We start from the raw sequence: 18,927 nt of genomic DNA on the forward strand, positions 1-18,927 counted from the left end.
TTTTCAGTTCGTCAGTGCTAACGACCATAACTCTACCTTCACTAAAGTATGCTCAGGCGTACCACAAGGTTCTGTACTAGGTCCTCTTTTATTTCTGTTCTATTTTAACGACCTTCCTTCCGAAATATGCTCAAATATTCATCTTTTTGCCGATGAACGGTAGCACTGCAAACCTGCGTCTTTCAGCCCGCGGGTCCACTGATTGAGCGGGATCATCAATCAGGGAACCAGTGGGCTGAAAGACGCTGGTTTTCAGTGCTACCGCTTGTGCGTGACGTCTCCCATAGGCTAAAGAAAATTGTGCAGCGTGCAGGGATCACAGTCGTTTTCTCAGCCCAGGAAAAATTGGCGAGGCTCTGTAAGCGTGTAAACGCGCCTAAATCGCATCAGAGTTGTTTTTCTGTCGGGCGCAGAAAACGTTTTGTGACGTGCACAACGAATGTAGTCTACCGAATCCCCCTGTCTTGCGGCAGTAAATATGTTGGATAGACAGGCAGGTGCTTAAACGATCGACTAAGAGAGCACTGTAACAAAGTCCACAGCACTGTACAAGGCCACTTCGGCATCCATTGCCGGGACTGCGGCTGCGTGCCATTCTTTGAAGATACAGAAGCTTTAGCGAGACACAGCTCACGGCTCACCTGGGAAATTGTGGAAGCTGATTTCATCAGAAAACTTGGTAGTGTTTGCCTTAGTGCCCCCTCTATCGCGCTGACCCCTGGTGAAGTCACGCATCTAAACAGATAGAAATCGTAATGCTTTATTTTTTTATTTTTTATTTTTTTCAGGTGACAATGCTCTTAGTTCAGTGACTTGCTGTTAGAACATCCCATGTGACTGTCTTCCATTTTCTGCGCGTGCCCTTTCTTGTATATATACACACGATGTGGCAACGTAATAAAATATTGTTGGAAGTCAGCGCTGTGTATGCCGTCTATCGCAGTCCTTGTCCTTCGCGCTGTAGGTTATTTTTGATCAGGACAAACCTGTCATGGGCTGTTCATACTAATTACATAATTAACAATGCCAGCCGGTCGTTAGCTTACTTGCACCGAAATTTTCATTCTGCTGCGCCAACTTTAAAAATACTGCTGTATACGACCCTAATGCGTCCAAAATTAGAATATGCATCGGCTGTTTGGCATTCATGCCAAGTTAACCTAATTAATTCTCTTGAACTTGTTCAAAATAATTCATTTCGTTTCATTATTTCTATCTATAATAGAACTGCAAGCATAAGCACTATAAAAATTAACGTCAACTTACCGCCATTGGCTTCTCACCGAAAAATATCCCGACTAGGTCTGTTTCATAATTTATGCTATCACCCTGTGCTACGAAGTGATTTAATTACGCCACCAATCTATGGCTCTCATCGCATAGACCATTCCCTGAAAGTAGGGCTTGTATCGTGCCACACCAAAAGTTTTCTTCAGTGATTTCTTCCGCGAACATCATGGCAATGGAACCACCTTCCTCCAGACATCGTTACTATTACAGATAACAATGCCCTTAAACTAGCACTAGCTAATATTTTATAAGTAGCAGCAATTTTGTACTCGCCAAACATTATTACTGCCTAATTTTCCGAACCTGACTTTATATTCCTTTCACTTGTACCTTAGCTAACATTGTATAATATCAGCAATGATTAGTTCTTTTTATTGTAACATACTTCATTCTTCTATGGTGTTGGGCTGCTGAGCACGAAGTCGCGGTATCGAATCCCGGCCACGGCGGCCGCATTTCGATGGGGGCGAAATGCGAAAACACCCGTGTACTTAGATTTAGGTGCACGTTAAAGAACCTCGGGTGGTCGAAATTTCCAGAGTCCTCCACTACGGCATGCCTCATAATCAGAAAGTGGTTTTGGCACGTAAAACCGCATAATTTTGATTCGACTGCATTCTTGTAACCTTTTGAAACTGTTGATACCACTCCTCTCTGCAATGCCCCCTGTCCTTGAAGGTAATACAAATAAATAAATAAATAAATAGATAAATAAAGAAATAAATAAAAACGAATGCGTAAGCTGATCCCGAAGATAGGGCAATACCGGCCCAACCCGCGGCGGAGGTGACGCAGGCGTTTAGCCCTCGCCGTACGTGGGCCGATCCAGAAGCTAGTGAAAACCGGCCCAGCCCACGGCGGAGGTGAAGCAGGCGTTAAGCACTCGCCATATGTGGGCCCTTGGGCTGCTGAGCACGAGGTCGCGGGATCGAATCCCGGCCACGGCGGCCGCATTTCGATGGGGGCGAAATGCGAAAACACCCGTGTGCTTAAATTTAGGTGCACGTTAAAGAACCCCAGGTGGTAAAAATTTCCGGAGTCCTCCACTACGGCGTGCCTCATAATCAGAAAGTGGTTTTGGCACGTAAAACCCCAAATATTATTATTATTATATGTGGGCCGATCTCGACGATAGTGCAATGTCGCGCCAACCCACGCTGGAGGTGAAGCAGGCGTCAAGCAATTCCCCATACATGGATCAATCCCGAAGATAGTGCAATGCCGGTCCGACTCGTGGCGGAGGTGAAGCAGGCGTTAAGCATTCGCCATACTTGGGTCGATCTCGAAGATAGTGCAATGTCGCGCCAACCCACACTGGAGGTGAAGCAGGCGTTAAACACTCCCCATACGTGGGCCGATCCAGAAGTAAGTGCAATACCGGCCCAACCCACGGCGGAAGTGAAGCAGGCGTTAAGCACTCGCCATACGTGGGCCGATCTCGAAGATAATGCAATGCCGCGCCAACTCACGCTGGAGGTGAAGCAGGCGTTAAGCAATTCCCATAAGTGGGTCGATCCCGAAGCTAGTGCAATGCCGGTCCGACTCGCGGTGGAAGTGAAGCAGGCGTTAAGCACTCCCCATACGTGGGCCGATCCAGAATATAGTGCAATACCGGCCCAACCCACGGCGGAGGTGAAGCCGGCGTTAAGCACTCGCCATACGTGGGCCGATCTCGAAGATAGCGCAATATCACGCCAACCCATGCTGGAGGTGAAGCAGGCGTAAAGCACTCGCCATACGTGGGCCGATCTCGAAGATAGTGCAATGTCGCGCCAACCCACGCTTGAGGTGAAGCAGGCGTTAAGCACTCTCCATACGTGGGCCGATCCAGAAGATAGTGCAATACCGGCCCAACCCACGGCGGAGGTGAAGCAGGCGTTAAGCACTCGCCATACGTGGGTCGATCTCGAAGATAGTGCAATGTCGCACCAACTTACACTGGAGGTGAAGCAGGCGTTAAGCACTCCCCATACGTGGGGCGATCCAGAAGATAGTACAATACCGGTCCAACCCACGGCGGAGGTGAAGCAGGCGTTAAGCACTCGCCATACGTGGGTCGATCTCGAAGATAGTGCAATGTCGCGCCAACCCACGCTGGAGGTGAAGCAGGCGTAAAGCACTCGCCATACGTGGGCCGATCTCGAAGATAGTGCAATGTCGAGCCAACCCACGCTGGAGGTGAAGCAGGCGTTAAGAACTCCCCATACGTGGGCCGATCCAGAAGTAAGTGCAATACCGGCCCAACCCACGGCGGAGGTGAAGCAGGCGTTAAGGACTTGCCATACGTGGGCCGATCTCGAAGGTAGTGCAATGTCGCGCCAACCCACAGTGGAGGTGAAGCAGGCGTTAAGCACTCCCCATACGTGGGGCGATCCAGAAGATAGTACAATACCGGCCCAACCCACGGCGGAGGTGAAGCAGGCGTTAAGCACTCGCCATACGTGGGCCGATCTCGAAGATAATGCAATGACGCGCCAACCCACGCTGGAGGTGAAGCAGGCGTTAAGCAATTCCCATACGTGGGTCGATCCCGAAGCTAGTGCAATGCCGGTCCGACTCGCGGTGGAAGTGAAGCAGGCGTTAAGCACTCCCCATACGTGGGCCGATCCAGAATATAGTGCAATACCGGCCCAACCCACGGCGGAGGTGAAGCCGGCGTTAAGCACTCGCCATACGTGGGCCGATCTCGAAGATAGCGCAATATCACGCCAACCCATGCTGGAGGTGAAGCAGGCGTAAAGCACTCGCCATACGTGGGCCGATCTCGAAGATAGTGCAATGTCGCGCCAACCCACGCTTGAGGTGAAGCAGGCGTTAAGCACTCTCCATACGTGGGCCGATCCAGAAGATAGTGCAATACCGGCCCAACCCACGGCGGAGGTGAAGCAGGCGTTAAGCACTCGCCATACGTGGGTCGATCTCGAAGATAGTGCAATGTCGCACCAACTTACACTGGAGGTGAAGCAGGCGTTAAGCACTCCCCATACGTGGGGCGATCCAGAAGATAGTACAATACCGGCCCAACCCACGGCGGAGGTGAAGCAGGCGTTAAGCACTCGCCATACGTGGGTCGATCTCGAAGATAGTGCAATGTCGCGCCAACTTACACTGGAGGTGAAGCAGGCGTTAAGCACTCCCCATACGTGGGGCGATCCAGAAGATAGTACAATACCGGTCCAACCCACGGCGGAGGTGAAGCAGGCGTTAAGCACTCGCCATACGTGGGTCGATCTCGAAGATAGTGCAATGTCGCGCCAACCCACGCTGGAGGTGAAGCAGGCGTAAAGCACTCGCCATACGTGGGCCGATCTCGAAGATAGTGCAATGTCGAGCCAACCCACGCTGGAGGTGAAGCAGGCGTTAAGAACTCCCCATACGTGGGCCGATCCAGAAGTAAGTGCAATACCGGCCCAACCCACGGCGGAGGTGAAGCAGGCGTTAAGGACTTGCCATACGTGGGCCGATCTCGAAGGTAGTGCAATGTCGCGCCAACCCACACTGGAGGTGAAGCAGGCGTTAAGCACTCCCCATACGTGGGGCGATCCAGAAGATAGTACAATACCGGCCCAACCCACGGCGGAGGTGAAGCAGGCGTTAAGCACTCGCCATACGTGGGCCGATCTCGAAGATAATGCAATGACGCGCCAACCCACGCTGGAGGTGAAGCAGGCGTTAAGCAATTCCCATACGTGGGTCGATCCCGAAGATAGTGCAATGCCGGTACGACTCGCGGTGGACGTGAAGCATTCGTTAAGCACTCCCCATAAGTGGGCCGATCCAGAAGATAGTGCAATACCGGCCCAACCCACGGCGGAGGTGAAGCAGGCGTTAAGCACTCGCCATACTTGGGTCGATCTCGAAGTAAGTGCAATGTCGCGCCAACCCACACTGGAGGTGAAGCAGGCGTTAAGCTCTCCCCATACGTGGGCCGATCCAGAAGTAAGTGCAATACCGATTCCAACCCACGGCGGAAGTGAAGCAGGCGTTAAGCACTCGCCATACGTGGGCCGATCTCGAAGCTAATGCAATGTCGCGCCAACCCACGCTGGAGGTGAAGCAGGCCTTAAGCAATCCCCATATGTGGGTCGATCCCGAAGTTAGTGCAATGCCGGTACGACTCGCGGTGGAAGTGAAGCAGGCGTTAAGCACTCCCCATAAGTGGGCCGATCCAGAAGATAGTGCAATACCGGCCCAACCCACGGCGGAGGTGAAGCAGGCGTTAAGCACTCGCCATACGTGGGCCGATCTCGAAGATAATGCAATGACGCGCCAAACCACGCTGGAGGTGAAGCAGGCGTTAAGCAATTCCCATACGTGGGTCGATCCCGAAGCTAGTGCAATGCCGGTCCGACTCGCGGTGGAAGTGAAGCAGGCGTTAAGCACTCCCCATACGTGGGCCGATCCAGAATATAGTGCAATACCGGCCCAACCCACGGCGGAGGTGAAGCCGGCGTTAAGCACTCGCCATACGTGGGCCGATCTCGAAGATAGCGCAATATCACGCCAACCCATGCTGGAGGTGAAGCAGGCGTAAAGCACTCGCCATACGTGGGCCGATCTCGAAGATAGTGCAATGTCGCGCCAACCCACGCTTGAGGTGAAGCAGGCGTTAAGCACTCTCCATACGTGGGCCGATCCAGAAGATAGTGCAATACCGGCCCAACCCACGGCGGAGGTGAAGCAGGCGTTAAGCACTCGCCATACGTGGGTCGATCTCGAAGATGGTGCAATGTCGCACCAACTTACACTGGAGGTGAAGCAGGCGTTAAGCACTCCCCATACGTGGGGCGATCCAGAAGATAGTACAATACCGGCCCAACCCACGGCGGAGGTGAAGCAGGCGATAAGCACTCGCCATACGTGGGTCGATCTCGAAGATAGTGCAATGTCGCGCCAACTTACACTGGAGGTGAAGCAGGCGTTAAGCACTCCCCATACGTGGGGCGATCCAGAAGATAGTACAATACCGGTCCAACCCACGGCGGAGGTGAAGCAGGCGTTAAGCACTCGCCATACGTGGGTCGATCTCGAAGATAGTGCAATGTCGCGCCAACCCACGCTGGAGGTGAAGCAGGCGTAAAGCACTCGCCATACGTGGGCCGATCTCGAAGATAGTGCAATGTCGAGCCAACCCACGCTGGAGGTGAAGCAGGCGTTAAGAACTCCCCATACGTGGGCCGATCCAGAAGTAAGTGCAATACCGGCCCAACCCACGGCGGAGGTGAAGCGGGCGTTAAGGACTTGCCATACGTGGGCCGATCTCGAAGGTAGTGCAATGTCGCGCCAACCCACACTGGAGGTGAAGCAGGCGTTAAGCACTCCCCATACGTGGGGCGATCCAGAAGATAGTACAATACCGGCCCAACCCACGGCGGAGGTGAAGCAGGCGTTAAGCACTCGCCATACGTGGGCCGATCTCGAAGATAATGCAATGACGCGCCAACCCACGCTGGAGGTGAAGCAGGCGTTAAGCAATTCCCATACGTGGGTCGATCCCGAAGATAGTGCAATGCCGGTACGACTCGCGGTGGACGTGAAGCATTCGTTAAGCACTCCCCATAAGTGGGCCGATCCAGAAGATAGTGCAATACCGGCCCAACCCACGGCGGAGGTGAAGCAGGCGTTAAGCACTCGCCATACTTGGGTCGATCTCGAAGTAAGTGCAATGTCGCGCCAACCCACACTGGAGGTGAAGCAGGCGTTAAGCTCTCCCCATACGTGGGCCGATCCAGAAGTAAGTGCAATACCGGTCCAACCCACGGCGGAAGTGAAGCAGGCGTTAAGCACTCGCCATACGTGGGCCGATCTCGAAGCTAATGCAATGTCGCGCCAACCCACGCTGGAGGTGAAGCAGGCCTTAAGCAATCCCCATATGTGGGTCGATCCCGAAGTTAGTGCAATGCCGGTACGACTCGCGGTGGAAGTGAAGCAGGCGTTAAGCACTCCCCATAAGTGGGCCGATCCAGAAGATAGTGCAATACCGGCCCAACCCACGGCGGAGGTGAAGCAGGCGTTAAGCACTCGCCATACGTGGGCCGATCTCGAAGATAATGCAATGTCGCGCCAACCCACGCTGGAGGTGAAGCAGGCGTTAAGCAATTCCCATACGTGGGTCGATCCCGAAGATAGTGTAATGCCGGTACGACTTGCGGTGGAAGTGAAGCAGGCGTTAAGCACTCCCCATAAGTGGGCCGATCCAGAAGATAGTGCAATACCGGTCCAACCAGGCGTTAAGCACTCCCCATACGTGGGCCGATCCAGAAGTAAGTGCAATACCGGTCCAACCCACGGCGGAAGTGAAGCAGGCGTTAAGCACTCGCCATACTAGGGCCGATCTCGAAGATAATGCAATGTCGCGCCAACCCACGCTGGAGGTGAAGCAGGCCTTAAGCAATCCCCATATGTGAGTCGATACCGAAGATAGTGCAATGCCGGTACGACTCGCGGTGGAAGTGAAGCAGGCGTTAAGCACTCCCCATAAGTGGGCCGATCCAGAAGATAGTGCAATACCGGCCCAACCCACGGCTGAGGTGAAGCAGGCGTTAAGCACTCGCCATACGTGGGCCGATCTCGAAGTTAGCGCAATGTCGCGCCAACCCACGCTGGAGGTGAAGCAGGCGTTAATCAATCCCCATATGTGGGTCGATACCGAAGATAGTGCAATGCCGGTACGACTCGCGGTGGAAGTGAAGCAGGCGTTAAGCACTCCCCATAAGTGGGCCGATCCAGAAGTTAGTGCAATACCGGCCCAACCCACGGTGGAGGTGAAGCAGGCGTTAAGCACTCGCCATACGTGGGCCGATCTCGAAGATAATGCAATGTCGCGCCAACCCACGCTGGAGGTGAAGCAGGCGTTAAGCAATTCCCATACGTGGGTCGATACCGAAGATAGTGCAATGCCGGTACGACTCGCGGTGGAAGTGAAGCAGGCGTTAAGCACTCCCCATACGTGGGCCGATCCAGAAGTAAGTGCAATACCGGTCCAACCCACGGCGGAAGTGAAGCAGGCGTTAAGCACTCGCCATACGTGGGCCGATCTCGAAGTTAGCGCAATGTTGCGCCAACCCACGCTGGAGGTGAAGCAGGCCTTAAGCAATCCCCATATGTGGGTCGATACCGAAGATAGTGCAATGCCGGTACGACTCGCGGTGGAAGTGAAGCAGGCGTTAAGCACTCCCCATAAGTGGGCCGATCCAGAAGATAGTGCAATACCGGCCCAACCCACGGCGGAGGTGAAGCAGGCGTTAAGCACTCGCCATACGTGGGCCGATCTCGAAGATAATGCAATGTCGCGCCAACCCACGCTGGAGGTGAAGCAGGCGTTAAGCAATTCCCATACGTGGGTCGATCCCGAAGATAGTGCAATGCCGGTACGACTCGCGGTGGAAGTGAAGCAGGCGTTAAGCACTCCCCATAAGTGGGCCGATCCAGAAGATAGTGCAATACCGGTCCAACCCACGGCTGAGGTGAAGCAGGCGTTAAGCACTCGCCATACGTGGGCCGATCTCGAAGTTAGCGCAATGTTGCGCCAACCCACGCTGGAGGTGAAGCAGGCGTTAAGCAATCCCCATACCTGGGCCGATCCCGAAGATGGTGTAATACCGGCCCGATCCGTGGCGGAGGTGGAGCAGGCGTTAAGCACTCCCCAAACATGGGCGGATCTTGAATGTAGTTTAATGCCGGGCCGACCCACGGTGAAGGTGGCGTTCGCCATTAGGGGCCCACATACACAGCTTCACTGGTCAACCTTCTTCACAGAATGGAAGGGCGCTGAGTTTTTTTTCTGCAATAAAGTAAGTTAGTTTGAAAATTGGTAACCTCTTGATAACTTGATAATCTCTACCTGACGTGAGACAGCATCCGTGCCGCACATCAAGACGTCTGCACAATGACCATTGTTTGTAAGGCATCTTTGGTAAATAAAACGCATGGACTGGATCCGCGCTGTCACAGGCTATTGCATATCGCAATGGTCTTCCCAAGAAAAAAAAACTATAATGATCCTGTGACTTTTATACATAAAGTAAGGAGGCTGTTTACTTACTGTTGATGTACACTGCATGGTGTATACATACAAATAAGCAGGCCACGGTTCGACATTCTGGGTATGCATGGTAAGTGCCGCTCTATCGCGACCGTTGCATTTGTATTACATAGTTCATTTACGGCGGCCTGACGTTGTACCAGCAAAACGGAATTCCTACTGCTGGCATTAACATTCGGTTCACTACTGTTAAAATTTGTATAACGAGTTCTTATTACTACTTCCACTCCTATTTGCTTTTCTAATCCCCCTCAGTCACTTCTACACCTCGAAGCCGCTGAGAATTTGAAAAGATATAGCGCTAGAAATTATGCGGATCCAACATACTGTTGAAATCCATGTAAGCGAAGATTTCTGTGCTGTTTACTTGACTGGCTATAATAAGCGGTGATGTTGAGCGTTATTAGATAACTTGAGTCACTGGGTTGGCGTAGAAGGCGTGACGACGTTGGCATGACCAGTGGTCATTAATGAAGGCCTTCCGACGACGACGAAGCAACAACGAGGTCCTCACGACGAAGGTATGTCAACAAATGCACGGTTATTGCATGAAAAGGAAGGCGTGACGATGACGGCGTGAGGCGAGTCGGATGACCTAGTTTGATAAACACGATGCGTTGCGCATGACGGCAATCGACAACTTGAGTCACTATGTCAGCGTATAAGGCGTTACGTTGGTGGCATGACGAGTGTTCCATATTGAAGGCCCAATGACGACGCCGGAGCGACCACGAGGTCCTCACGACAAAGGTATGACATCGAATGCACGGTGACTCTCTGGCAACGAAGGCGTAACGATGATGGCGTAACAGGAGTCGGATGACATAGTTTGAAGACGATGATGCAGCGCGCGATGGCGAGTACATAGTTAGTCGCCCAAGTTATTAGACAACTTGAGTCACGGGGTTGGCGTAGAAGGCGTGACGACGGTGTCATGACCAGTGTTAATAATTGAAGGCCTATGGACGAAGACGGAGCGACCATGAATACCTCACGACGAAGCTATGACAACGAATGCACGGTGACTGTATAGAATAGAAGGCGTGACGATGACGGGGTTTCGCGATTCGGATGGCATAGTTGGATGAACGTGATGCAGCGCACACAACGGCCAGTGCATACTCACTCGCACAAGTTATAAGACAACTTGCGTGACTGGGTCGGCGTAGAAGGTATGACGAATATGGCGTGTCCAGTGTTGAATGTTGAAGACCGAATGACGACGACGGAGAGACCACGATGCCCTCACAATTAAAATATGACAACAATTGCATGGTGACTGTATGACAACGAAGGCTTGACGATGATGGCGCGACGCAAGTCGGAGGACATAGTTTGACGAAGGCGATGAGACGCACACGACAGCAGCTAGAGTACATACTTGGTCGCCCAACTTAGTACACAGCTCCGGTCACTGGGTCGGCGTAGCAGGCGTGACGACGGTGACATGACGAGTGTTGAAAATTCAAGGCTTATTGACGATGACGGAGCTACCCCGAGGTCCGCACGACGAAGGTATGACAAAGAATACACGGTGAGTTTATGACAACGAAGGCGTGACGGCGACGACTTGACGCGAGTCGGATGACATAGTTGGATGAAGATGATGCAACGCGCACGACGGCATCACGAGTACATATTTCGCCACCGATGTTAATAGACAACTTGTGTCATTGGGTAGCGTAGAAGACGTGACGATGATGGCATGACGAGTGTTGAGTATTAAAGGACTAATGACGACGACGGAGTTACCACAAAATCCACACGACGAAGGTATGACAACGAATACACGGTGACTGTATGACAACGAAGGCGTGACGATGACGGCGTGACGCGAGTCGGGTGACATAGCTGGAAGAAGATGATGCAAAGCGCACGACGGCAGGACGAGTGCATACTTAGTCGTCCGTTATTAAACACCTTGGGTCAGTGGCTCGGCGTAGAAGGCGTGACGACGGTGACATGACCGGTATTGTATATTGAAGGCTTAATGACGACTATGGAGTGACAACGAGGTCCTCTCGCTGAAGGCATTACAACGAATGTATGGTGACTTTATCAAAACGAAGGCGTGACGATGATGGCATGGCGACAAAGTTGGATGAAGATGATGTGACGCCCATGACGGCATCACGAGTACGTATTTAGTCGTCCAAGTTATTAGAGAACTTGTGTCATTGGGTCGACGTAGAAGGCGTGACGACAGCGGCATGACGAGAGTCAGATTAAGAAGCTGGAACGATCACGATGTTATAAAAACCACGGGTATATCTAGTGGCCCAAGCTGTTGTACAACTTGGGCCACTTCCTCGGCGTAGATGGCGTAACAGAGGCGACATGACGACAGTGCAATAATGAAGCTGGAATGACGACGATGGAACCACGTACCTTGTGGCCCAAGCTTGGGCCACAAGTCACCCATAACCACCCAAGCTTGGGCCTCTCATAACTTGGGTGGCTGGGTAGTTGTAAGAGGATAGATAGATAGATAGATAGATAGATAGATAGATAGATAGATAGATAGATAGATAGATAGATAGATAGATAGATAGATAGATAGATAGATAGATAGATAGATAGGCTCAAAACTGCTGAAGTAGAGAAAGAATGGTAGCCACATCATTAGTTCGGCAGTGCGTTGTTTCCATCGTTTAAATTGGTCCTCCAACAGCTCTCTCTTGTGGCAAATAATAGGCCAGGAAAGCAGAACCTAGTGCACACACATTTTATTATTGGAGGCTTAGTTTTGCATATACATGACGGCCACATTTCGCGCTTTGCAGATCTGCCTGGAAGAGTGCCAGATGAATATCACATGGGACATGTGCCACTGCGTCGACCAGGGTTACGCTTTCCGAAACAGGGTAAACGAGTCTGGCTGCACAGCCAAGGAAATGGGTGAGTGCTTGTTCATACGTCCAGGTCACTCGTCGTGATGCGGCGGAGACTGTGATAGGCATAGAAATGCGCGTGCTGTACTGTCAAAGTCTGGTATGGCTTCCGCAATGGCTCTGCGCATTTGTCGCCAGCTTGTGCACTCAGAACGACAAAATAGAATTTACTGGCGCCAATAAACAAAGTGTATACTGAACACTAAGTGCTTTTTTTCACCGCAGCGTTTGGATCGGTGATCCCCATATGCAGTTCAATATAGTACTGTGCATACGATTCATTTTTACAAAGATCTAAATTTAAATTATGGGGTTTTACGTACCATGATTATATGTATGAGTATATATATTATGATATATAAGTTTAAGTCCTTTCGTTCTGAGCTTTTAACCAAAAGGTAGGAAGATAAGCGTCTAAATGCAACTCGGTAGGGGGTCACATCAGTGGTATTAGTTACGTATAAACATGGCGCGAACACTGAATTCTTTCGTAGGTAAGAAGTACTATTGGAAGGGCCGTAGTGGGAGACTTCGAAATCATTTTGACCAGCTGGAGTTCTTTAACGTGTACCCAACGCAAGGTACATGGCTCTTTGTTGCATTTTGCCCACATCCAAATGCGGCCGGCGTGCCCTGGATTCGATCCCGCGACCTCATGCTTAGCAGCTAAGCACCATAGACATTAGGTAACCGCGGCGGTTGACACAGATTTCAATCGGACGCGCAAAAGAGGATACGTAGAGCGTTTTCCGCACCTTGGAAAAGTGCGAACTTACAGGGAAGTACTTAGAACATATAGGAGCGGCTCTAAAAATGAATCGGCAGAAAACTAAAGCAATGTTTAACAGTCTCGGAAGAGAACAGCAGTTTACGATAGGTAGTGAGGCACTGGAAGTGGTAAGGGAATACATCTACTTAGGACAGGTAGTGACTGCGGATCCGGATCTTGAGACTGAAATAAGCAGAAGAATAAGAATGGGCTGGGGTGCGCCTGGCAGGCATTCTCAGATAATGAACAGCAGGTTGCCATTATTCCTCAAGAGAAAAGTTTATGACAGCTGTGTCTTACCAGTACTCACGTACGGGGTAGAAACCTGGAGGCTTACGAAAAGGGTTCTACTTAAATTGAGGACGAAGCAACGAGCTATGGAAAGAAGAATGATAGGTGTAGCGTTAAGGGATACGAAAAGAGCAGATTGGGTGAGGGAACAAACGCGAGTTAATGATATCTTAGTTGAAATCAAGAAAAAGAAATGAGCATGGGCAGGACACGTAATGAGGAGGGAAGATAACCGATGGTCATTAAGAGTTACGGAATGGATTAGAAGGTAAGGGAAGCGTAGCAGAGGGTGACAAAAAGTTAGGTGGGCGGATGAGATTAAGAAGTTTGCAGGGACAACATGGCCACAATTAGTACGTGACCGGGGTAGTTGGATAAGTATGGGAGAGGCCTTCGCCCTGCAGTGGCCGTAACCAGGCTGGTGATGATAATGATGATGACCTAGAACACTGCGAACACAGCAAATGGGTCTTTGTAGCTACACCACATAAGCTTAACGCGATCACCAGAATGTGCGTTCTTTACACAGGAATACTCTTCGCCTGTGCATGAATTTTACTGGAGTGGATAAGACCCGCATACAAGGTGGAGGAATAGGGAGAAGAAAATGTGGATTCATTTATAAAGTAAAAAGAAATCCCATTTCTCTGCTAACACGAAGTAGTGAAGCGCTAGTTGGTGAAATAGTATGCGCATTGAGACTAGGACTGTTTATTGTGGTGTGGGAGTGGATATTCGCAGGGTGTTAGTGAGCATTTAACTTTTAAGTAAAAGCAATGTAACGCCTATTCAGTTGCGAAAGTTTCACCTCCAGGCAGTGAAGGGGAGAGATTTGGCTTTCTTCCTCCTCTTACCTGTCCGGACGTAGCCACTGGTCCCAATAGTGTAACCCTATCCTTGAAGCAGCGCTATTGGTGAATCAAACAAGACGACGTCCGCGACATCAACTAAACAGGAAAGAAGTTGAGCGCTGGAAGGCTATTGAGGGCGAAGCATATGCGCTCAATAATTTTAATTGCATGTAGATGAGCACATAGTTTAGGACAACCTCAGCGACTGGGAAGTCAATGTGCTATACAAGACGAAGATGGCCCGTACATCACGTAGATGTTCACTGAGCGTTAGCCATTTATGGCATTATCTGGCATAATCACGCTCTCCAGTATAAGTATTCTCCACTGCTCGACACAATGAGTGAGAGGCACAATTCTGAACTGCCAATGCGCTGGCCCTAAGTTTTGGGCCGAAATTACAGTTTTTCCTTTCCTTGTATTTCTTTCATTGTAATTTTACTGCGAAGGATTTTAAGCTTACAACAAGAGGCACTGGCGGACATCTAAACGACAGCGGAGGTAGCCCACACGAGCTATATCTATTTATTTCTTCACATATAGTGCAGCCCAATATAGGGGTACAACAGGAGTGGGAACATTATGCATTAGTATACATTACACATTAAAAACGCAGATACACAAAAATATGAATGATCAAAAGGAAGCGCTTTGCATGTTAGCGAAGTGCTTACCAGTGGTAGCTATAAAATCTTTTAGTGACAGTGAACGAACGTTAGCGGGTAGAAAATTGCGAAGCTCTATGGTAAGTGGGAAAAAAAAACTTTACTTGAATGTGTTAGTACGTGCATAAATAAGTGCTATGTTCAAGGCGTGGGAGCTACGGGTACAACTTGCGTTAGTAATTGTTATAGAGTTACAATCAGAAAGATCAGTGTTATTAATTGCATATAAGTTCTAAGGCGCGAATAATAATAATGTGAAAGTAATGGTTCAGTGTTCAAAGACTGTTGAGTCTGTGTTGCTGAGAAACTGCGGCTGTAATTTTGACAAATGAAACGGATAGATTTTCATTTAACGTTATTTAGCGAACTTTTTTCCGATTGTTTGTAGAGAAACCAAACGACAGATGCATATTGTAGAACAGGGCAAATGTACCTTCTATGTGATAGCAGTTTGGTATCGCGGCTAAGCTTCAGTGCGGCGCAAATAACATTATTTTTAGGGCTTTCCCGTTCACATATTCAATATGTTTAGACCATGAGAGATGTTCTGGAAAAATGATACCTGCGTATCTATATTGAGACGATCTCTTAAGTTGGATGCCATTCCGAGAATAATCTAACCAGTGGTGGTTCTGTCTATTGGCAAATGATATCACGTCTGTTTTACTACGGTTGATATTCATTTGCCACGTTTTGCGCCAAGCACAGAAAGTCGTAATGAACTGGCCAGGTGGCGGGATGGTCATGATTGAAGTTAATAGAATCGTATAATACGCAGTCACTATCAAGGTTGAAAACAGATTGAATGTACGAGTTAAAAGTATTCTAAACTACTTTGGGGTCGGTAGTAATAACTTCATTAATCTTGAAAGAGATACTGCACGTTGCACTAGGTAACATTGATGTCCAGAACCTGTGAGGATTTGATTTAGGTAGTGTAGAGAGTTGGACTACGAGTACGAAGTTCCTCCTAGGATTTTTCACAAGGAACGCGAAGCGCAGGATTACAATGCTTTGATTTACGTAATCTTCCTACACGTCGTGACAGGTTGAATATATCCCGGTTAATCCAAGGAAGTTTATTATATGTATTTGTTGTTCTTAATGGAACGTAAATATTGATGCAAGATTTCGCTAACGACTCAAAACAATCACCATGACAATCACCATGACATTCGGTATTGAGTGACAAAAAATGGTCAAAGTTATATGCTAGGGTATCAGTGATAGACGTATCGTCAGGCTTATTAAAATCATGAAATGTGGAATAGCTAAAGCGTTCATGTGGGATAGTACAGTTAATGTGTACGAAAAGTGCGTTATGATTCGAAATGCCTTCCAAGGTATCATACTTAAAACCTAAATGAGGAAGACTGTCACTGATAAACATTACGTCAAGTATGGAGTTCTGCCCCGTATTCTCATCAGCTAATATTATCAGGTAATGGGACAAATAACGTAATTAGGTCTCTACAAATAGAGGCACTATTGGCGGAATATGTAAGGAAGGTCAGTGAATGCCGGGAACGTTAAAGTCACTAAGAATGGTTAAGCTAGAACTGTCGAGGCTATAGTTATGTGAGAAATGTAAAATATTATTGAACAAGTCACTAGAGTTACCAGGAGCGTGATAAAGACCCCAAATGGTTAAATTGTGCTTATGCACTAGTAACTAGCACCAAACCAATTCTATATTGGGAGGTCCTGGTAGAACCTTAAAGTTAAACTTAAAATTGAAGTTAAAGTAAAAGCAAAGCAACAGCACCATATTTCTTAATCTCATGGTCATACCGGACAGTAATGTAACCAGGAGGCGAGAATTCTGAGTCGTGAATATCTTCATGAAGCCATGTTTCTGTGATGCATATAACATGAAGATAACTTGAAGAAACTAGCGAAGGAAAGTGTGGAAATTAGTTGGTCACGATTTTGGCATTAATACCCCTGTCAAGCGGGCAAGTTAAGTGCACTTACGGCGAGTGCACTCGGTTTTTAAGTGCACTTTCCCAAATCTTAACGTCGCAGCGGAGTGTACTCTCAGATGAGTGCACTCAAGTTGGAGTACGTTCACGGAACGCACTTTGCTGGCCGAGTACGTAGCCTTGCCGCCAACGGTTTGAAGGAGTGCCTAGCCACGCCGCCAACCTTCTAACGACGCAAAATGTAATGCATAAAAAAGGACACAGAAGTTCATTTCAGTTAGTGATCAGCTTTTAACAATATAATTTGTGTTTAGCGAGAAGCGAAACAGCACAATAAAGAAACAAATTTATCATGTACGCAACTAACGGCGCCAGAATGCTGCGGCACTGCGGCGCCACCAAGTTCATTCAGTTCGTGTTTATTTTGGTGTGAAAGCGTGCTGACCACGCCGGTCGTGCTTTGAGCCGTGAGCGTGGCATTTTGCAGTGTAGCTAAATATCGAAGTCGCCGTCTTTGCTCATATATACTCGCTCATATTCTGTTCTAGCAGGATCAACTGCCGCCTCGCCGCACGCCGCCATGTTGTTTTGGATTTGCTAGGCATTCGTCTTGGCCAGCATTGACTTGCAACAGATTTATAATAAAAACGTCTTCGTTTTTTGTTGAGGCAAATAGATGAAGTTTATTTTTATATATAATTCTACTTAAAACAATCGCTTTTTAGCAGCTTTCTATTGTTAATTTAAATCTCTAAAAACGCGCTCTTAGTCTGATTTGATAACTATATTTGGAATCCGGCGATTGGGAGGCCCGGGCCTGGGGCCGCCTAGATGGCCACTGGGAGCTGCTGCTCCCGTGCGGCTTCCTTGGCTCGCTGGACGGCCCAAAGTTGGTCTTGGAGTTCTGAGCTGAGCAGCACGGCCGACCACCGCGCCCGTAGATTTTCTGGGGAGACTGCCATTTTATTTTGGTATATTTCACATCCCCACAACATGTGTTGAAGGGTGGCTCTAACAGACTTGCATAGCTTGCACATATCGCTCTCGTATATATCGGGGTAGAAAGTTTTTAGTTGCACGGGACTCGTATAAGTTTCTGTTTGTAGTCGCCTCCAAGTAACGGACTCAGCTCTGTTCAGTTTAGTGTGAGGCGGTGGTAATACTCGCCTCCGATTTTGATAGAATTTGGTAATATCACTAAATCTTGTTAATATATCTTTTTCTCTCCAGATTTCCTCCTCCGCGTTCTCCTGACCGATGGAAGTCACTCTTTGCTCAGCTCGGCGAGTAAGACCTCGAGCTTCGCGGTGTGCTACCTCGTTGAGGTTGACTGCGGGAATGTCTGGAGTCGTATGCGCTGGGAACCAGAGCAATTGCCTGCCGTTCTTCTCTGCATCGGAGAACTTTGCTTCATTGACTCTGATGATGTGCCATGCCTCAGGAGAGATCCTACCTTTTGCATAATTTCTAATGGCCGCTTGAGAATCGCTTATGATGTACTGAGCATTCGTGGAGACCAATGCTAGTGCAATAGCTACCTCCTCTGCGGTCTCGGAATGTTTGGTATTAACTGATACGCTTGTAAGGGGTTTTTGGGTGTGATCTACGATTACTGCTACATAGCTATTTCTGTCTGGGTATTCAGCCGCGTCTACGAAGATTGCTCTGTCGTCTGACCCAAAGCTTCGGATAATTTTCTCTGCTCTACTCTTGCGTCTGCCGTCGTTGTAACCTGTATGCATGTTCTTGGGTATATTTGGTACCAGGAGTTTGTCACGAATTTCTCTCGTTATCGTCCTCTTTTCCCCGTATAGATTGTGATAATTCATTCCTAGTTTGCTTAGTATATGCCGTCCCGTTTTGGTTTTGGTTAGTCTCTCTGCTTGAGATGTTTGTTGTGCTTCTATGAGTTCGTCCAGTGTGTTGTGGAGTCCTAACTTTAGCAAGAGATCCGTGCTCGTACTGATGGGAATCCCTAGAGCTAGTTTGTATGCTTTTTTTATCATGTTGTTAATTTTACGCTTTTCAGCTGCAAACCAATTGTGGAAGGCTGCTATGTATGTGATCTGACTGATTACGAATGATTGTATAAGCCGTATGATACTTTCTTCCTTCATACCTTGGTGCTTGTTAGTAATTCGTTTGATTAATCTCATGGTGTTTGTTACCTTTGTGTCTAACTTCTTTACGGTTTCCTTATTTGT

The 18,927-nt window shown here is 48.8% G+C and overlaps 1 protein-coding gene across 1 annotated transcript in view; it reads left to right on the forward strand.

The window, feature by feature from the left end:
* The window catches only part of LOC139055670 (uncharacterized), a 194,490-nt gene that overhangs the window by 120,384 nt on the left and 55,179 nt on the right, over positions 1 to 18,927 (forward strand). Inside the window, exon 8 of the mRNA XM_070533198.1 lies at positions 12,118 to 12,232. Within this exon, the coding sequence (XP_070389299.1) occupies positions 12,118 to 12,232 (115 nt within the window). The remainder of the gene's footprint in view (positions 1 to 12,117; positions 12,233 to 18,927) is intronic.

This window comes from Dermacentor albipictus, chromosome 2 (genome assembly GCF_038994185.2).
Source record: "Dermacentor albipictus isolate Rhodes 1998 colony chromosome 2, USDA_Dalb.pri_finalv2, whole genome shotgun sequence".
Classification (NCBI taxonomy): domain Eukaryota; kingdom Metazoa; phylum Arthropoda; class Arachnida; order Ixodida; family Ixodidae; genus Dermacentor; species Dermacentor albipictus.